Below are 22,275 nucleotides of genomic sequence, written 5' to 3'. Positions count from 1 at the left end.
ATTCTCCTTTATTAGACCCTCTCAAAAATGAAAAATTACATAAATCATCAGAAATATATGGATTCTTGACACAAAACCAGATTTTTCACTTTTTAAAGAGTTAAGACATAACTGAAGGTAAAGACATGAACCTATGGAGTTTATGTATAATTGCAGCAGCTGTTTGCAAGGAGTCTTGTCAGAGAATGCACTTTGGAATGTGTATATACATAAACACACACACACACACACACACACACACACACACACAACACCAATACATAAATACACTAATTGAATACAAATACACTATTTTAAATAAGCTACAGTAAATTAATCTTGAATAAGAGTCGAATTACTTGTCTACCTTGCTGATCTATAGGTGAAGATCAGGCAACTTTGGTCTTGATTGTGTAGCCTAACACCTTAAACTGAAATGCAGATATTACTCATTTTAAAAAAGACCTTCACCTCATCCAGCCCTCTCTTCTTAGGGCTAGTCTTCACATACAGCACTGCAGCAGATCACTTTAGGGTAGTTAATCCAACTCCCAGAGAGGCAGGAACAATGTTGACGGGAGAAGTTCTCCCGCTGACAGAGTTGTCTACCCAGGGGGTTAGGCTGGTATAACTACGTCACTTGGGAGGCATGGATTTTTCACACCCTGAGCAACATAGTTATATCGACATAAAAGCCAACACAAGGGAATTACCAGCTGCATGCCACAGACCCCATTCCATTTTACAAGAAATAGGATAATTTAGTTTACAATCTTCCTACCTAGTAAAAGATACTATAAAGAAAAAAATAGTAAGCTTAAAAATTCATTTACACACATAGTAAATACACTGCTGTTTTACACCGCTGATATCAGGTGACCATAAGGTTATTTCTCTAATAATTTGCTTGTAGTCTGTTTTGCTTGGGAAAGCTATGGAGGTACTTACTGCTCTGCTATAATATAATGCATGTTTTTTTATCCTTGAAAGGGTTTTCAGAAGCAGGTATGCCCATTAGTAAAGGATCTTTCCTGGCATGTTCTTCACAATAGCACATGAGATCTGCTGATGCTTTTGATACCTGGCAAAAAGACACAATATGGTAAATATTCCCAGATCATTTGCAATAGGATGGAATGGGCTGTGGGATGCATCCATAGCTACAGTGAATTAGTTCTGCATATGGAAAACAGAGTTTTAGGAATCCATAAAATCTTCAGGTCCAGAGCTAAGGCCACCGAGCATAATGCAAAGGTTTCTGTGCTTTGCTTCTTGGACTGGCTTTGGTGAGGTTGGTAGAATGGGAAAAAAAGTAAGCAAAAACAAGGATAAACCAGGATGCTGTGTCTTTAAAGGTAATTTGGGGTTAGTTTGGGAAGATAGGCATGAGTAACTTTACATTTTGCTGAGATTTGAACAGCAAGTTCAGAACAATCGAGCAGGCTTCTAGTAAAAAGATTTTGTATCTTTAGACATCATTGTTAATCATCACTGAGACGTCATCAATTGACTTACAGTTTCTAGGAAACTGATTCAGTCATTTCCTTGCAAGACATTGCATGTTCCTAATCTGTAGCTGACTGTAAGAAAAGTACCAACGTCAGGTGTATTAACCAGTCTGCTGACCTTTGGACAGTTGGTAGACTGCAGAGAGTATTAATAAAATGAAGAATGAAGGCAAGGAAAGGTATGGTTAGAACAACAACAAAAAGCCAAATCTTAATAGGTGATATTTTAGCTTAATCAAATTCCTTAACCACTGGGGGGGGGGGGGGCAGCAGGGAGAAGTTTGGGCTCCTTGTCCACCATAATTTAGGTGCATCCTGTCTCAACTCTTCCTCTTTCAAGAGGGCTACAAACCCTTGATCTACTTGCAAAGATATATACAGTAAAATTTAAACATTCAAAACTAACATGCTCAATTGGAAATAAAACTGTTTTACATAGCATCTCATCTTCCACCCACTACATATTATAGATTTAGATTATAAACTCCCAGTAGCAAAGATCTGGTCTTCTCACATGTCCATAAAGTACGTATTATACTGTTGGTACAATTTTTTCTATAACAACAACAAGGAAATCTGTAAAGTTCAGTACCATAGGTATGAGTGAAACTACCACATTCAGAGATAACCTCTGTGACGTACACTGCATAATAAAAAAAAATATGTACATATATATTGGGAGTTTAGTAAAATATACATGCAGTAATTCACATGGTTCATATTAAAAAAAAAAAGAGAGAAATATCAGTAAGAACGTTTCTCACCTTTATTCTTTCGATAGAAGCTTCAATTCTTAACTGCTGTACAGTTCTTCGTGCCTGAGCTATATTGTTTGTTGTGCTAGTTGTTTTGCTAGTCATTTTCAATGAAATCTCTCAAACTCTGTTAAGAAAAACAATTGGTTATTTTTCTAAAAACTGCATCCCTGTATAGAGGCAATGCCATATGCTGAAAAAGGAATTTTAGTTCTTTTATGTGAAATGTTGACAGATCAGATATTGTACGTAGAAAATACCAGCAAGAAAAAAAGTGAACACTGTTGAAGCTTTTATGTATCTTTTTTCTCCCTAATTCCAAGCCCATTAATATGAATACAGCCTCCACTAATAGTTTCTCCACTTGTACTTCCCCCCAACCGCTTTTTATTAATCTATTTATTCCCTTAAAGTTGAAGACATTCATAAAAGTATTCCTATGCTCATTTTAAAAACAGACATCTGCAAGAAGATTATGGAAAGTTGTATACTGGGCCAGATACTAGCTTTAGAGCCACACATACCTCTCCAAAGCTAGAGTATTATTACTGATTATCATGGGATGAACTTTGCCCTTAGGCACAGCCCTGAGCAAGGGGAGGTTGTGGAATCTAGACTGTGCCAGGAGGCACTATGTCAGAGACAGATGCCATTTCTCTCCTGCTGGCCTCTGATTCTCTTGTAGGAGGAGGAGTATTTTACAACCGTCCTTACATGGCACAGCATCCTTTCCCCAGGCAGATCTATAGGTCAGCAGAGAAGGAAAGGGGCAGAGAAATGGCCCACTTGCTCATTAGGAGAGAGCATGTCATGTGTGCACCTCCAGCACCCCCTACTCCACCGCCCTTTGCCACACACCCACATAAGGTTATGTTTGGATTTAGTAGTGACTTAAGAACAATCTTCCAGCTTCTCACAGAAATCAGACATAACAGCTGCCAAAGTCCAGAGAAATACTGCTACTCCACACCCCAATACCCCTCCCAACACCGCCCCCCCGCCACCCACATGGCTGGCTCAAAATGTGTTTTTGGTAAAAAGAGTGAGCAGCTTTGAGACAGATCATACTTTTCTTCTCAGGATGAGAATCTGAAGCAGCACTCATGCCACACAGTTTTAACAGTGCTGCACTTGGAAACTACCCGTTGTGTTCAGTTGATCTCAGCAGCAGCACATGACTGCAATTTGATCAAAGCTTTTGGACATTGACTCTATAGTGTGTAAAGTTAGCCTCTGTGAAGGCATGTGAGTGATTAGAGTGCAGGTTTTGATCACAAATAGTTCAAGCCTGTGACTAAACCAGTGCCACTAAATCAGAGTCATGCTCAGAAACACCAGATTTGCTCTCAGCATCACAGACAACCAAATCCTAAGAAGTAGTTAATGAGAACCCTGTGTAAGGCCACACTGCGACAAGCATGAGAGCAAAACTGTCACTGTGCCAGATCCAACTCAATGATAATGAAGGAGAAAAAACGAAAGAAAACTGCTGTCTAAATCAAAATTGCTCCAAAAAGTAAATAATTAAGCATAACTGTTTGCTCAGACTGGTGTTTTCATCTGGCAGGCATAATGGTGGTCTCTTTACAAAGACTCTTAAAAGATTCCACTATCATGGCCACAGACGTGTATTTCATAATGTCTGTCTGCTCATGATACTACTCTGTCATCTTGACACCATTCACACTTCAATAGCTATCAAATCACAAGGTGGCCTCTGACAATTGTGTAATAAGCAAGTTCGAAAGACATCATGTAATCAAGTCACTTTCAGTTTGTTACACAGGCAGGCAGGACTACAGAATTGCAGAGGACTTCACTGCTCAACTATTGTTTCCCCAGCCTCCATACAGGGGCAGCTCCAGGCCCCAGCATGCCAAGCACGTGCTTGGGGCTGCAAGCCATGGGGGGCACTCTGCCGGCACTGCAAGGGCGGCAAGCAGGCCGACTTTGGCAGCTTACCTGCGGAGGGTCCGCTGGTCTCGCGGCTTCAGTGGACTTCCCGCAGGACCAGCGGACCCTCCCCAGGCAAACCGCCAGAGGCAGCCTGCCTGCCGTGCTTGGGGTGGCAAAATCCCTAGAGCCGCCCCTGCCCCCATAAGTCCTCCTGAAGCATAATCTTTGCAAAGTCTTCCTTCTAAAAGACTTCTGTACTTTGATTTACCATCATCACTTCCTTATTACAATAATACTGTAATAAAGGTGTAAAACACTGGAGTGCTGGCAAGAGATGGATCTTTGTTTCCTGACTCTCATCATAGGCTAGGGTCATGGCCACAAAAGGTAATACTTCTGTTACATGGCCAGGGTCAGTATCCACTCTCAGCTAGCTGCAGTTACACATTTTTTTTTTTAAATAAAGGCAAATGCAAATGAAGCATATCATCAGTCAAGACCAACCACAAAACAATGTGGCAAATTAAACAACACATGAAGAGAGACATCTAGGATGCATAAGGGTACTCTTAAAAAGATCAATAAAGATGGGTCCAAGGAATTCGCCTATTTCACGATGGATTTAATCACTACTGAGGCTGAAGTGTCATTTTTTGAGCAGAAAATTTTGAGGCTTTGCTAATGGTAGAATGTGCTGTACTGGAACTCATAGCAAAGAAAGACAATCCCGGCCCTTATGTTCAAAAAATTATCCTTGATGAGCAACTGCAGCTCCCATTGAAAATGCTGGCCTAAGGTGACGTGCCGAAAGCCTCAAAGTGAATTATTGGAAGAGCTGGGGAAAGATCGCTTTGACCTAGTTCTCCAGGTGCTGAACACAGTTCCTGTGCACTTCGGTTGGAGCTAGCTTGTGCAGCACTCCCAAAAAGTAAGACTGAATGAGTCCTGGCACCTAGTTCTCTGCTCTAACCACTAGACCATGCCATACATAGTAAGTGTCCTACATAAGAGCGAAATATAATTATTATTTATTTTAGGGCAGCAACATTCGTGCCATTTGTCCTATGGAATCTAAGTTGTTTCTCATCTCTGTAGGAAGTACAGCCTACACTTCAGAAACAGGCATTATTTCTGCTGAAACAAGCACTGATCAGAGACCAGCATGAGGATAAAAGAGGCAACTTGAGCAGTTGGCAGCATCAAATTTGAAATAATATGGTCATTCCACTAATTCCTTATGCAGCAGCCAAGAGATTAAACTAGTAAATTTTACCCTCCACAAATACTTCTAGAAAACAGAAAAACAAGTACAGTAAAACCTGCCAAGAGCGACCACTCATGTGAGTAAGCAAATGTGGTTGCTTGTAAGAGTGGTCTCTCTCCAGAGGTTTGCACACAAGAGAGCGGTGGTGTTCCGTGGCCTCTGCAAGTAGTCACTCGTTCCTTCATTTAGCCCCTCACACAGCAGGGATGACAAGTAAAAAAGCCAGAATTTAAAGAGGCACAGGTTTAGCTCTGTTTTTTATAGCCAAAGGGTATTTCTTCTGCCTAGTGAAGACCTTAGCCTGTGGGTCATTGCAGATGGCAGTTTGGAGAGGGTTGGACAGGGAAATATTAAGGTAGAGGAGCACAGCTAATAGAACAAAATCAAAACAAAAAGATATTTGTTTCAGCAGTGCTACGGCAATATACTGAATATGCCTTTACGGTGCTTCTATATCTAGATAAGCAAAAAAGAGGTAGTTAGGACAAAGCCACTGTGCCAGGCTGTAATTTAAACTATGTCACTCTTCTATGAAAATACTGGCATGTCTCTAATTGGATTTGTATACAAACTCAGCAGTGACAGTCTTTATTCACCAACATCTGTGGAGAATAATCAACTACTGCTGTGCTGTGTTTAAATTCACTTATAGGACAACTCAAACATATTTAAAAAAATCACCTCCCAAAGACCCTAAATATAGTATATCAGAGGAAGTTTCATATTTCTCACCTTTGTGCAGCTATCCAGACAACCCCATTTTCCCCCCTCTTGAATCTTGCACTTGACTAGCCAAACAAGCATAGCATTATTTTATTTTATTCTAACAAAAAGCATACCCCCCCTTTTTTTGCACATACTGTAGTTTTCAGCCTGTTCAGCAGCACCCTGCTTTTTAAAAAGCCCTCTTTGCACAGAATAGTATAGAACATTCTCTCCCTCTCTGAATTTAAATAATATCCAGTACTTTTTAGATTTGATCAAACAATTCTACACTGCAAAGCAGCTACGACATATCAAGATTTAGACACATTAACAATAGCTGTGATATGTGCAGAAAGTATATGAAGTTATGGTATTTCAAAACTCTCCTTGCTAGCTTCTTGCCAGATATGTACTCAGAACTCCTTACAGTCAGGGCCAGCTCCACGGTTTTTGCTGCCCCAAGCAGCAAACAAACAAACAAATAAAGCAGCAACTGCGATCTGCAGCTCTACCACCGCTACTTCATTCTTCGGCGGCAATTCGGCAGCTTGTCCCTCGCTCCGAGAGGGAGTGAGGGACCTGCTGCTGAATTGCCGCCAAAGACCTGGATGTGCCACCCCTCGCTGTTGGCTGCCCCAAGCAGCTGCTTGCTGGGCTGGTGCCAGCACCGCTTACAGTGAAAGCTGGGCAAGCAAGCAACAGGCTCAGATCCTGTCCCAGCGCAAACAGTCTCCTCCCAACTCCCTTGGCCTCTTCATTAATGTCACTGCTCTTCCCAGACAGTGACATGAATAATTATCCTGTATTTTCCATTAATTGTGAATTCCACGTAATCAGGACTAAAGGCCATCTATAGTGGCATTCTAATTTAGCTGATTCTACTATAAATAGTTAGCTGAACATATATAATAAAGATGTAATAACACTGAGGGCTCCCAGTGACAAAAAAGGAGCAAAGAGTGTGTGTTATGTTCATGCCATGAGTACAAAGAAAATATCAAAAGTAACTAATCTTCATTTACATATATTTTGATAGCTTCTTGTTTAGTAAAATACAATCACTAGTAAAGAAAAAACACTCTTTACAAGAGTAAAGAAGGTCTTGTGGCTAAGGCACTGAACTGGAAACCATAAGATCTCTATTCTGTTCTGCCATGGACTTCCTGAGTGACTTTGGGCAAGTAACTTAGGCTACGTCTTCACTACCCACCGTATCGGCAGGTAGCAATCGATTTCTCGGGGATCGATATATCGCTTCTCATCTAGACGCGATATATCGATCACCAAACGAGCTCCTATCAATCCCGAAACTCCAACCCGAACGGCGGTAGCGGAGTCAACATGGGGAGCCGCGGACATCGATTCCGCGCCGTGAGGATGGTAGGTAATTTGATCTAAGATATTTCGACATCAGCTACGTTATTCACGTAGCTGAAGTTGCGTATCTTAGATCGATTTCCCCCCATAGTGTAGACCAGCCCTTAATCTTGCTGCACTCAGTTTAAATAGTAATACTTCCGACCTCACAGGGGTGTTATGAATGTAAATTTATTTTTTCAGGTGTACAGATACAGTGAATGCCACAGAAAGGCCTATAATCATCATATCTAGCTTTATTTCCCTTAGAATTTATTTGTATTACCGTGGCACCTGGGAGCTCCAGGCATGAATCAGGACCTGACTTTGCAAGGCACTCCTCAAACACAGAACAAAAAGACAGTCACTTGCCTCAAGTCACTTACAATCCAAGGCAGCGATGCCCAAACTTTTCCTGTTGCACCTTACCAGTAATGGAATCTGTCCATGCTTCCCCTACATTACTGCACAACTGGCTCAACAGAAGAGCTAAAATTGAATCATAGAATATCAGAGTTGGGGAAGGGACCTCAGGAGACCATCTAGTCCAATCCCCTGCTCAAAGCAGGACCAATCCCCAACTAAATCCTCAAATGGGCCCCTCAAGGATTGAACTCACAATCCTGTGTTCAGTAGGCCAATGCTCAAACCACTGAACAAGCAGAGCTGGGGACAGAACTGTGGCTGAGGGAGGAGCTGGCACAAGAGGCAGAGAGGGAATGAGGGCAGAGAAGGGTTGGGGGAGAGGGAATGAGGGCAGAGATGGCCCCGCCCACTTCTGCCTCCTCCCCCAAGCGTGCCGCCTCCCCACTTCTCCTCCCAGCGCTTGCCGCCGCAAAACAGTTGGTACAAAAATGTGCTTTCAATAATTAAGTGCCCAGTTTAGCTGCTAAAGTTAAAGCAAGGAGCCCCCGTAGCCATTCTTCTGCCTAGGAACAGTAGAGATGTCACCACTTTCAGGGAGCCATGTGGAGTCAGGTAGGGAGCCTGCCAATCCTGTGCCAACCGGACTTTTAATGGCCCGGTCAGTGGTGCTGACCGGAGCCGCCAGGGTTCTTTTTCAACCAGGTGTTTTGTTTTTTTTCAACCAGGAGAAAACTGAACACCTGGCAACCCTACTGAAGATCAGAAATGTCAGTTTATAAAGCTTTCCGGCTGATAAAGAGCCGGATAACACAGCATTTACTGTATAATCACAACGATGAATCAGGAGACAATGCAAAGATCATCAAAAGCCTGCTGCCATTCCCACTGAAGTCGGGAGCAGAACTCTCATCAACTTCAGTGGGAGCAGGAGTATGCTGCACGTAAGCAGAACATAAAAAAGTGAAACAGCAGAGTATAGAGCTTTAGAATGAATGCTGTCAGCCTTCAACAAGCTACACACAATACAAAAGCTTTTCCAGCTGGAAGAAAGCCAAATGCACAATGTGGAAGGACTCTACTTAGCATGCTGGTGATTAGCTTAATTAGAAAATGACAGACAGTGCCTCCTATTTAAAAGCAGGCAGAAGGGACATTAAATAACAGATTTCCAAGTATCATTTCAAACTTATTTCCTGGATCATGCATGTTAAAAAATAAACACACTCATAAATCTCACATATCTAGATGAATCTGGCCATTTAAATAATCACCTGCTTTCACAACACTGACCTACTTTTCTAGTAACTCCCTTATTTCCATCAGGGAAAAGGAGACTAGAGAAGAATGAAACAGAATAAATTTAAATGATGCTACCACTCTAAATGGCTGACTTTCAGCAAATATGACTGAAGGAGTTCTATAAACCATCATGACAGTTCAAAGATTAGGATAGTTTCTAGTGCAGACACTGCATGCAGTATTTTCAGAACTGAACTGGCTGTGGGTTGCGTACTATCCAATTCACACAGTATTTCCATCAAGGGTTTCTGTATTTCAGCTTTCCTTGGCAGAGCTGGAGCAAAGATGGTGCAATTTGGAAAGAAAATGTATCTCTCACGGTTGTATGCTGGGAAGGCAGAGCAGACAGCACACACTGCCAGTCCTTTCAAACACAGATCACTACCAGAAGGAAGTCATCCAAATTCCGTGATAGGAAAAAAAATTATTAACTGATTAGTTGCAGTACAGGTTGCTCCCTCATCTCCAAAGTTTACTGTATCGCTGACTGTCCCTAGACTTTTTTCAAATTTATGAACACTCCATTTTACAGAAACTTATTCAGCTTTGACTGTCCTCAAGATAAAATCTTTCCAAGACAAAAACCCAAATGGTGATAGTGCTTCCTTTGAAACAGTTGTTTTCAAGGGTTTAAATGTGTTATTTTTTGTAATACAATAGCATCTAGAATCCCCAACTGAGATCTAGTCCTATTACGCTCATATTGTGCACTGCCCATACACATAGTAACAGACAGTCTCTGTCTTGAAATTCTGAAGCATCGTCATTAATCTGCAGATGAAAATCTGGTCAAGTAACAATGCATTGTGACCATTTTTATCCTGAATACAGAGGTGTGATCCACAGAAACTACAGCATACAGTGCTCCATTTGGGATGGAGAAATGCATGCTGGGACGTGCTATCTCCCCAGGTAAAACTTTCCCACTTATGATGAGTGTGACTACAATAGGTTCCATCTTTTGCAAATCAGCAGCGCCTATCAGGCTCCTGTAAAGTTGTCAATGTGGCCCAACTCCAACGCCCAAACTGATTTTGTCTTTTCATTTGGTAAATATTGATTCTTTCCTCATTTGCAAAAGAGCTGAAAATCAGCGCGATTTCTGGACCAGGGTGGGGAAGGGAGGGATGGGATGGAATGGAATGGGGTGGGATAAAGGAAAGGTAGGTGGTGCAAAGCATTAATTCCCTAGCCTTTCAAGCTCTGTGGACCTATATTAAATTCCTGATTTAAGTCACATGAAAAGTGTCTTTGGTCACAATTGGCAGACAATGCTCAAAAGAGGTGCAGGACGGGAGTCGCTGAGGTACTACAGGTCAGGGCTGTAGTAAACTGGCAGAAATGAGTGGAGCAGCTCATACAGCACCTGTAAGGTAGAACTCACTCAGTCTGCCCAAATCCCACATTTACAGGAACAAAAGTTTATCTTCTTAAATTTAAAAGGAAAATAAGCCCGAGCATTGTTAACTGTTTAATCTGGTATAAGCAGTGTTTAATGTGCTCTGGGAACAGTGTCTGTTTTTGAGAGGTGAGAAGTCTTTATGTAATTTGGCTGTGCAGAAGACGGTCAAGGGTTCACAGATGGCTGACATATTATGTGCATCAACATTTTGACACAAAAAAGTCTAACATAGATACTAAATCACCTTCCAGTCTGGCCTACCATCTATACCATATTAAATTAAAATATCAGCACTATTTGGGAGACATTCCTGGTAGTAGTATACAGTTTGTGCACACTGAGGGAAACTGTGTTACCCAGCTATTAAAATGCTGTCAGTATGGCAGTATTTCTTTTGCAAAGAACTTGAGGAGAAGATTCTACTGAGAGATCAATTCATTTGTCTGAACATAGTGACAATTCGCATAAGAAAAATATTCACAAGGTAGATTTTTTTTCTTTTTGGCTGGGAAAGAGCATGCTACTATTTGAGCAGGAGTCTGGTTTTGGTGGTGGTGAAGTGTTTCCAGGTGCACTTTTTATTTTTGGAAAATACATCCTAACTGAAAATTGCTGAGAATTAAAAAAAGTCAAGAGACTTTGTTTTGGTTTATTATGCGGTGAATTAACCATCTGTTGACTCATCATATTTAAAGGCTCACACAGCAAACAGACTATTTTTTACATACAAGATAGTCATAGCCAGCTCAGTAAGGGATATTTTTAAGTGACATTGGTCATCCAGGAATATATTATATAGTCTATCACAAATATGGAAGAAGATTTTTAAAATGGGACGAAATAATTTAACACTGAAAACAGCTTAGTCTAGTTTAAAATCTTACACTTAACTGATGCCTAAGTGAAAACGTTTTAGTTCCACACAATCATAAAATAAGCTGTAGTTAGCAATCTAAAGAACTCATAATAGTTCAGATTTCCTGTTGTGCAACTACAAAAGAGAAGCCAGTCCCATGAGAGCACTGGCTGTTTTGTACCAGACATGTGTGAGCAATATGCTCTTTAAGAGATTGCTTACCAGAAACTTACAACAATGCCCAAATCAAAGTTCTTATGACACTATCGCCCAGACAGCACCTGAGCTGACATGTTTACAGCTCTGCCAGTAAAACTACTCACATGACATAGCTACACCACTGTCCAGTGAACTGAGCCAGGAGACTGGAACATTACTGGACAGTGACTCGCAACTATTTAAAAAAAAAAAGAAAAAAAAAAAAAAAAAGAGGAGTTGGCTTAAGGACTTAGAAAGCCAGAACTAACGTACAACAACAAACTGCCTTGGTTTTACAGCAGCATGTTTAAGATTAAAAACATCATTTAAAAATAAAATGCAATTTTAAAGAAAGAGAGAAAAGACTTCTGTTAGGGTCTTACTCAAAAACCCATACATCTCTCTTTCACCCATACAAAAAGCAATTAGAACTTATACTACACGAATCCACTAATACATTCAGGGCCTAAACCTACATTCTCTACTGAGTCAAAGTTCCCAAAGAGTTCAAAGAGGAGTTTTGCCTAAGGACCACAGGATCAGACTTTTAATTTATAAATTAAATAAATATAAATATAAAAAGAATCTTAAACTGTTCACTTCTACTGGTGCTGCAGTTATAAAGAGCTTACCAAGCTTTTTTTTTTTTTAATTTACACAAATCATTCCTCCTTCACTAGAAATGTTACAAGTAAAATTTGACAGTGAAGTTTTATATTTAGACGAAGCCCCTAAAACTAGGACTTGATCACTGACAGAACCTTAACCATAGCAGAACAAAAAGGCACAGCTATTATATCAGTTTTCCTTTTATATGGGTGGAGAGTTTACATTATTAATTTTTGATAGAAATTTTTGCTATGGGGCCGGGTTCCCCTTCACTAAATAGATTATTTCATCATACTGTGAGACAATCAGAGAAAGAAAAGAAACACTAGAGAGATACGACTCAGCTCCTGTGCTGGAAAGTAAGGCTGTTTTCTGCAAGTAGTCGTCATGTACAATTTCAAAATAATACTAATTGATTTCCCTGCAGTTAAAGTATGACATTTTTAAAGCCACCAACTCCCATTCAAGAGATTCTCTATGTTAATACTATTAATAATAGAAATAATACCCAGAGAAGATAGTAAAAATGAAAATGGACCAACACTGAAAATTAACTCAGCAAAAAAGTATGATAAGGAATATTAAAGGCCATTTTTTCCAGGTTTTAGTTTTTAATCAGAAAATGTAAAAGTCATACAGTAAGAGAAAGTAGGAAAAGTTGACATTAACAAAGAACATATTTATTTGGATAAATGTATTTCACACTTCAGGCAATCTCAATGCATTTGAAAAAGATCAATTGATATTACTCGTCAGACAGGCCAATACGTGTGTAATTATTGCAGAGAATGCATTTTTTATGTGCTACTATGTCTGCAAATCAAAAAACCCAAGATACACATCATATGTGGATGTTTTGAACTGAATAGAGATTGAGGTGTTAAAGATAAATCTCTGGAGCAAACAGATAAATTTAAGAGCAACAAGTCACCAGAACCAGCTGCTGTACATCCAAAAGTTCTAAAGGAAGTGAAGAGTGTGATGGCTGAATGGTTTGTAAAAATATGCGTGCACACATAAAATCAGCAACTGTGCTATAAGATTGGACACAGACTTGGGAGAGTAGTTTGATATTATGATTGGAGTTAGACAAGGCCATGAGTTATCACCAATCCTCTTTGGATTAGCAGTAGACTGGGTGATGAAGCAGGCAACAAAAGATATCATGGATGCTGTAACCTGGGTTAATGGAAATGAGCTAGATAACTTTGATTTTGCTGATGACGTTAATTTACTAAGTCTAAAATGGAACAGAATGACTGTCCTTGCATCAGAGGTAGAACAGGAAGCAGCAAAAATTGGATTGAAAATAAATGTAAAGGAAACCGATTTACAAAGGTAGGACAACGGATGCAAAAGGTGTATGTGGATGGAATAGAAATTGAACAGGTAGAAGAGTTCTGCTATCTGGACAGTGTGTGATGACATTCAAAAGTGGCTGTGAAAGAATAGGCATATGAGAGTAGGAGAAGCAAGCACCACTTTTGGAGGATAAACAATATGTGGTCAGACAGAGGTCTCCACACCAAACTGAAGGTCAATGCACTGTACTGAGCATGCTACTGTACGGAGCAGGGACTTGGCCAATGACAATCGCTAACAAAAAGAGATTGGAGGCTGCCCATCACAGATGGCTGAGGAAGAAACTACACATTTCGTTGAAAGACAACATAACAAATGGGAGTAAGGGGGCTAACACAGCAGGATGTTCAAAAAAATCGTCACAGAAAGAAGACTCAGGTAGTTGGGACATGTCTTCCATCTTCCATACGGTGTACACGCTAAACAAGCATTCAACTGGGTACCGAGGGAGGAAAGAGAAAGCAAGGAAGAACTAGCAGAAGACAATGAGATAGGATATTGAGCGTGCTGGCATCACTTGGGAAGTACCACAACTAGCAAGTGACTGTCATCAGTGAAGGAACTGGACTACCCAATGTGTCAGAGGTACAGGAGGAACTAAGGCCTAAGGTAAGGACTGTACTGAAAGGGTACAAGTTAAACGTAATACTTTTACACAAACAATGGCTGTTGTTGCCACAAGGATATTATGTGATTGTAAAGGGGCAGGGGAGTGTGGTCCAACTACATTGCCTGAGTTTGAGAACTCAGGTCCTAACTAGACTTCTCGCAGATTTTTTAAAAACAATTTAAAGAATCTAGCCAGACTGAGAGTTGTATTGTCTAGGTAAGTTATTAATTAATTGTCTTACAATAGCACCTAGAAGTCCCAGTCATGGGCCACAACCCCATTGTCCTAGGCCCCATGCAAATGCCTAGCAAAAACATGGTTCCTTGTTGCAAGAATAAAATGTGCTTGTTTGAACATACTGTTTTTTGTTTAAGACAAAACTTCCAGCTGCTAACCTGCAACACGTGCTGTTAGATAGGACAAGCAATACAGCCATTGAATTTGGTATTAAGTACATTATATCCATATTCAAAGATTTATTGGTTATCAACAGAGCAAACTGATAGTATATTTTTAAAAAAATGTTTGGAGTAAAGAAGAGGTATTTGCTAAGTGGTGTGAAGTCCTTTCCCAGAGAGCCTGGATCCATTCCAACAAATACAATCCGAACTTTGGTTCAATGCATCTCAATTTTTACTTAATATACTATAAAACTTTGTCCTATGTTTGTATAGTGCATAGCATGGTATCCTGATTCATGACTAATGCTCAGAGGTGCTACAACAATACAAAAAAAAGTTGCGGGGGGGGGGGGGGGCGGGGGGAAGGAAAATCTTTTCTTCTTAAAATGGAACACACACTTGATGATTTCTCTACCTTTTCCATTAAATCTTCCTTGGCCAAAAGAAAAATAGGTCAAAGAGTAGCTACTAAAAAGTTTAAGAGCTAAATTTTTCTCTCAGCTTCACTGATGTAAATCCAGATTAGCTTCATTGAAAAATAATTTCTCCCATTTAAAAAAATGGAGTTACACTGGATTTACATTGTAAAATTTGACCTTAAAAAGTACTGGACAAAAGAAAATTCTAATAATGACCTTATTAATAAGTTCCACTGTCCATTTTCTTAAATAGTTAGGCTTTTTGGTAATTCAGACATACAAGACATTCATGCCCTTTGGAAAATAAATTAACAAATTTGGTACTGAACCGATACTATTTCTTCGCTCATCTTCAGATAAACATAAGCAGTAGCACTACTTTACATAGTCCTCTCAAAACTGAGCAGATCTCTTCTGCAGATTTTTTGAACAGAATACAGACTAGTTAGGTGATTTTAAAGGTGGGCTGGCTGCCTACATAAATTCCTAATTTTAAGAGGAGTTTTAAACAACCAACCAGAGTACTACCCAATAATCTTCTTTTCCTTCAGAATCAAGGGGTATCTATACTACATAAACAGCCACAAAAATTCTCAATGGTAGTATTTGCCCTCTACTTCAGACTATGGTGATGAACGGTTTGCAACTTTATATACATTTTGAACACAACTCTGAAGAATTTATATATTTATTTGTGCTCAAAGTTTAGGAGAAGGATTTTCTTAACGGGCTATTAAGCAAATTATTCTTTAAAAAGCTATTCAAAGAGGTAGAAATAGGTCATGCTTCCAATTACCAGTAAATGTGCAGTCATATAGACTAAGACAGTGCAGAAATCCTTCTTGAGGCACTCTTTGCCGACAACAGTGCCCTCATGGCTCACACTGAAAATGATCTTCAGCACATTGTCAACAAGTTTCCCAAGGCCTCACAACTCTTCGGACTATCAGCCTCGGAAAGACAGAAGTTCTCCATCAACCTGTACCTGGATCAAATGCTTCTGTCCCAAGTATCTCCATTGATGGCACTCAGCTTAAAGTAGTGGAGAACTTTAAATACCTGGGTAGTGTCATATCCAGTGATGGATCACTGGATAATGAGATCAACGCACGAATATCCAAAGCAAGCCAAGCACTTGGCTATCTGTGTGTCAAAGTTTTAAACCACCACAACATCCGGATGTCAACAAAACTGCTTGTGTACAGAGCTGCTGTTCTTTCATCTCTTTTGTATACATGTGAAACATGGACACTATATAGGCATCACATCAAGCAGCTCGAAGCATTCCACATGCGTTGCCTCCGCAACATCATGAAGATCCGCTGACAAGACAAAGTGCCCAATCTTGAGGTACTCGAGAGAGCCCAGATGACAAGCATCAAAATGATGATCATGAAGTCACAGCTACGTTGGACCAGTCATGTCAGCCGCATGGATGCCAAAAGAATCCCCCACCAGCTTCTCTATGATGAGCTCTCCCAGGGCATCCGGCATATAGGTCGTCCACGAAAACATTACAAGGACACCATCAAAGCCAATCTGCAGTATAGCTGTATCAAACCCAGGGACCTTGAGGACACCGCCAGCGACAGAACACAGTGGCATGCAACAGTCAAATACCTGCATCGCCTTTGAGGAAGACCGCTGCGGGCATCTACAAGAGGCACGTGAATGACATCACAGAGCACCAGCAGCGCACAACCCACTGACTGCGAACTTCCCTGCACCATCTGCAGCCAAATGTGCACCTCTAGAATTGGCTTGTATAGCCATCAGAGGGCACACCGCGAGACCAACAATAAATGATTTGCTCAGATTTGTCATCATCGGATCGATGGACTACCAAGACTCCCATCAGCAGGTAGAGCATTACAGTACAAGGACAAAAACATCAGGAGATTCCAAGTTTTCCTAGTAATTTTCTCAGTAGAATACCCATTGATCTGTCATTTCCTGCTACATTTAGATTCACCTTACACCAGGTGGAGGGAGTTTTTAAGTACTGTGCTTGGTAGTGGTTTGGGTTGCACGTGGTGTAATTGGAAAGAACGGGTGTGTTAAATATACACCTCTACCCCGCTATAACGCGGTCGTGGGGAGCCAAAAATCCATACCATCTTATAGCTGAAATCCCATTATATCGGGGTAGGGGTGGCAGGGCTCTGGCGGTGATTGAAAGAGCTCCGGGCTCCAGCCGCTGCAGGGAGCCCCAGGCCCTTTAAATCATCCGTGGAGCCCTGCTGCCATAGCCCCAGACTAGGGGCGGCAGGGCTCCTGCGGTGATTTAAAGGGTCCAGGGCTCCCCGGAGCTGCCGGAGCCCCAGGCCCTTTAAATTGCCAGCAAGCCCCGCTGCCGCAGCCCTGGGGTAGTGGCAGCGGGGCTCCAGCGGTGATTTAAAGGGCCTAGGGCTCCCCACAGCAGCCGGAGCCTCGGACCCTTTAAAGCGCTGCCAGAGCCCCACTGCTACGCGCGAACCCATATATCGAGTCGTGTTATAGCAGGGTAGAGGTGTATTCTCAAAAGCTTGCTTGAACCCTGGCATTGTTGAAATGGACATATTGTTTTCTACTCATCAAGAAAACTTTGGCATCATTGTATTATAAAACATCTACATGCAACTGTAAAATTGGAGAGAACTTTACAGAACATAAGTAGGACACATTTCCTACCGCAAAGACCTCACGGTACACCATCAATGCAAGACAGTTATTATTTAATATAATATTGTGTTCGCACCTTGATGTCAGCCACGTAAAGTCCCATTCTGCTAGATGCTGCGCAAACATATAGCAAGTGACAGCCCCTGCCCTAAACAACTTGCAATTTAAGGCAATGTCTATACATACATCACTGCTGCAGCATATCTGGTGAAGATGTTTTATACCAATAGGAGAGAGCTCTCCTGTCACCATTAAAAAACCCACTTCCACGAGTGGCATAAGCTATGCCAGTGGGAGCTCTCCTGCCGACATAACACTGTGCACACAAGCTCATGTCACACAGGGGGGTGGAATATTCACATCCCGAGCAACATAAGTTTTGCTGACATAGGCTATAGTGTAGACATAGCCTAAAACATTAGGCATAAGCAGCAGATGAGATAAAGAAGTGAGTGGGGTTAACAAAAATGATACGATGCATGCAAGTTTTAGCCAGTCAGGAGCAGTAAACCAAGTCGCCACCTATTTAGCCATAGGTTAAGGACAACAATTGAAGAGAGGGAGGGCCTGGTCTTTACTAATGATGAGATGAAGGATTTTCTGAATAAGTGGAATTTAAAGAGGAATTTGAAGGAGAGTGAGGACTCTTGGTGGCAGGGAGCAAAGAGACTGCTGCACTCCTGGGGCTGCAAGAGAGAAGGCATGAAGCTGGAATTGGGAGATGGGAACAGAGGGAGGAGTAGGGAGAGGTTTGGGAAGAGCATAGGGAGTGAGATGTGGATAAGAGGAAGAGAGACCAGAGATGTAGGTAGGGACAAGATTACGTACAGCCTTGTGGAAGAGTAGCTTGAATGCATGTGATGAGACAGGAAACAAAAGAAAGGATTCAAGGAGAAGGTGATGTGGAATGCAAGCATCCTTCCCATTCCTACTCCCCCCAAAAAACCTGGCTAAACACTACCATGACATTCAATTGTCTTAGGGTTTGTCTGTGCCACTGCAGTACTTCAGTGTGGACACACACTACTGAAATAGGAGGGGTTCTCCCATCAGCGAAGGACTGTAAACCACCTCTCTCAGAGGCAGTAGCTAAGCTGATTGAAGAATTCTTCTACTGACCTGGTGCGGTCACCACCAGGGGTTGGATCAGCTAACCTATGTCGCTCAGGGGTGTGGATTTTTCACATTCCTGAGAAATGTAGCTGGGTCAACCTCACTTGTTAGCGTTGACCAGGCCTTACTTACACACTACAAATAGGAATAAGAGAATCAGGTTTATCTGTAACCTTTTCTGTCAAATGTGTTAAAGACAGAGCCCTTTCCGATATCTGAAAGGGCTCTGGAGACAATTCATCTTCCAATTTGACGATGATCATTTCTTGCTGGGGGCGGCAAATCGACATCAAACCAATCAGCAATGAAATCGTTCAACTTGGCCTCTTTAAACTGTGACTAACCTATACCCACAATCTGAACCCTCACACCACTCTGTTGAATTGATGCTCCCATTACTTCTGAACCATGGATCCTGAACAACCTTAATTCTCCAGCTACTCCCCAGAGCAGCATTTTCTACTTTCTTGTGCACTCTCTATCATGTTTTGTCCTTTTTAACCCTGCTGTCTCTTCCCCTGGCTCAGTTGTTTTCTCTTATTGCCTCCACACTTCAGCTTTATGGCTGAATGATGGAATCTACTACCCACTGGGAAGATGCCTTTTTTAAAAAAGTGCTCTGCTCCAAAAGAACCTGCCCTAGGGCTCATGATTTACAGAAATATTAAGCCCTTTTGAGCATACAGTTGGATATTTAAGGTCAAACATGGACACCAGGAAACATTTGTATAGATGTACTGGTCACACAGATTTTGTATGGAGCCATACTCAGCGATTGAGTACAAACCAAATCAACGAAAGAGTTCAGTCACATATTTGCACTGCAGTTGTTATCTGCATCAATCCGTCCTAAAGAAGTGCTTCCCTTAAAAAAATAAGAACTTTTGAAAAATAAAATAGATCACCTAAACCAGAAAAGAAACAAAGCTTGTGAAGGAAAATTAATCAGCACTAGAAACTAGCAAAATCGCCTGCCCTTTTCTACCTATTTCAGAACTATAGAAGTATCCACTGTGCTAAAGCTCTTCATTTAGCAAGAGAATAAACAAACACCCAGAGCACACCAGATCTGCCAATGTGCAGGCTTAACTCAGCCTCTGGGGAAAATGTCTGTTTTTTCCATAGAAAAATGAAGAGGTTTTAGTTTGTTTCTACAATGACCTCTACCAGGAGAGAATTACACTGGTAAGAAAAGGTTTAACAAACAGGGGAAAAATGTCTCTTTTAATGTGCATTTAGTGTGTTATGCATATTCACCCTTTTACAAGCGATAACAGAAAAACACATACACAAAGTTAAAACTTTTCTCCCCAACTAGAATGCATACACTATTTTCAATACATCATCCTGCTTCTTTTTGCAGACTTGGTTAAATGCCGAAGCTACAGTGCTGTAAGTATTTAAAACAACAGTCTGAGCAGGAATATGGCTCAGCCTTAAAGCCAAGTTCCAGCTGGGATCGTTAAAGGCCAATCTATCTTTTTTTTTTAACTGACTCTTAGATCTAGGATTTATGAACAACCTGCTGAGTGAAGTGTAATTAACTTACTCCTGTAAAAGTACACAAGGGAATTCCATCTCAGCATTCCTTTGTAGATAATTTGCTATTCTCTACAGTTGCATAAATTCAGCTGATGCTCTAGTTTTAAAAGAATACATCAAAAATTCTAGTCTAATAAAGACCTAAATAAAGGTTAAGAATAAAATATTGAGTAATTTGCCACTATTTCTTTTGACAGAGAACTGCTTATAAATTGACTAACTTAACAACACAGATCCAGCAATAAACCAGACTGAACATAGAACCACAGTGAGCATTACAGTACTTAACACATGTAATCTTAATACACCAATTAATGGTGATTTTATCACCATGCACTGTGTCAACCCACAGTATGAAGCCAACTGTAACATGTATCCAAAGTCACAGTCTATGTGTGGTCGCAAGTTTCTAAGAAATGTTTTTATACAAAAAGTAGTAACAGCCCGAAGTAAAACTAAAGGCCATACCCTACACTGCTATAGAAACACCACAGGTGCAGCAGAATTACCAGGAAGCTCTGGGATAAAGGTGTCCTTTGAATACACCCCTGAATACACTGAGACTCGGGAGGCTGCACGGTGGAAGGGGATACTGCCTTCAAATTGTGTAAATCCCAGGAACTGTGGGAAAAAGATACCCACATGATATGCTGCACCCTCAGTGTACTGCATGGCTCCCCATGACAGTGCACTACCTTGGCCATGCTGCTATTGGCTCCTCACTGAGGGCACGGGCGGCTCCAGGCCCCAGCATGCTAAGTGCATGCTTGGGGCGGCATGCTGCGGGGAGTGCTCTATCGGTCGCACGACAGGCTGGCTGCCTTCAGCGGCATGCCTGCGGAGGGTCTGCTGGTCTCGCGGCTCCAGTGGATCTCCTGCAGGCATGCCTGCGGATGGTCCACTGGTCCCGCGGCGTTGGCGGAGCCGCGGGACCAGTAGACCATCCGCAGGCACTCCTGCGGGAGGTCCACCGAAGCCGCGGGACCAGCAGACCCTTTGCAGGCACATCTGCGGGAGGTCCACCGAAGCCGCGGGACCGGCGACCGGCAGTGCACCTCCCGCGGCATGCCGCTGTGCTTCGGGCGGTGAAATGCCTAGAGCCGCCCTGACTGAGAGTATGTCTACACTACGAAATTAGGTCAAATGTACAGAAGTCGTTTTTTCAGAAATAGATTTTATACAGTCGATTGCGTGTCCCCTCACAAAAAATGCTCTAAGTGTATTAAGTCGGTGGACTGCGTCCATAGTACCGAGGCTAGCGTCGATTTCCAGAATGTTGCACTGTGGGTAGCTATTCCACAGTTCCCGCAGTCTCTGCTGCCCATTGGAATGCTGGGTTGAGATCCCAATGCCTGATGGGGCAAAAAACAGTGTCATGGGTGATTCTGGGTATATGTCGTCAGCCCCCTTGTCCACGAAAGCAAGGGCAATCATTTTGCACCCTTTTTCCTGGGTTACCTATGCAGATGCCATACCACGGCAAGCATGGAGCCCACACAGCTGACCATCACAGTAAGTTGCCTGGGTGTTGGCAGACATGGGACTGCATTGCTACACAGCAGCAGCTCATTGCCTTTTGGCAGCAGACGGTGCGTTACAACTGGTAGCTATTGTCGTCATATTCCTGGGTACTCTTTTAACCGACCTCGGTGAGGTCAGTCAGGAGTGCCTGGGCAGACATGGGAGTGACTCAGCCAGGTCATTACCATCTTCTGCCAAGCACCCAGGAGATGACAATGGCTAGCAGTCGAACTGCACCATTTGCTGACACCCTAAAAATGTAAAAGATAGATGGAGTGGATCAAAACAAGAAACAGACCCGATTTGTTTTGCATTCATTTGCTCCTCCCTCCCTCTGTGAAATCAATGGCCTGCTAAACCCAGGGTTTTGAGTTCGATCCTTGAGGGCGCCATTCTGCATGACAGTTGTTTGCATTTCTCCTTGATGCAAAGCCATCCCTTTTGTGGACTTTT

At 41.8% G+C, this 22,275-nt stretch overlaps 1 protein-coding gene across 3 annotated transcripts in view; it reads right to left on the bottom strand.

Annotated features, from left to right (window-relative positions):
• GNG12 (G protein subunit gamma 12) overlaps window positions 1–22,275 on the bottom strand; it is a 64,220-nt gene that overhangs the window by 2,646 nt on the left and 39,299 nt on the right. For all 3 annotated transcript variants that reach the window (XM_050963677.1, XM_050963676.1, XM_050963675.1), the window contains 2 exons: window positions 2,252–2,369; window positions 928–1,060 (listed from right to left, as the gene is read on the bottom strand). In XM_050963677.1, coding sequence (XP_050819634.1) covers window positions 935–1,060; window positions 2,252–2,347 — 222 coding nt within the window. In that variant the 5' untranslated portion in view covers window positions 2,348–2,369 and the 3' untranslated portion in view covers window positions 928–934. The remainder of the gene's footprint in view (window positions 1–927; window positions 1,061–2,251; window positions 2,370–22,275) is intronic.

Source organism: Gopherus flavomarginatus, chromosome 7, assembly GCF_025201925.1.
Source record: "Gopherus flavomarginatus isolate rGopFla2 chromosome 7, rGopFla2.mat.asm, whole genome shotgun sequence".
NCBI lineage: Eukaryota > Metazoa > Chordata > Testudines > Testudinidae > Gopherus > Gopherus flavomarginatus.
The sequence above is the reverse complement of the archived record's forward strand: the minus strand, read 5'-3'. Positions and strand labels throughout refer to the sequence as shown.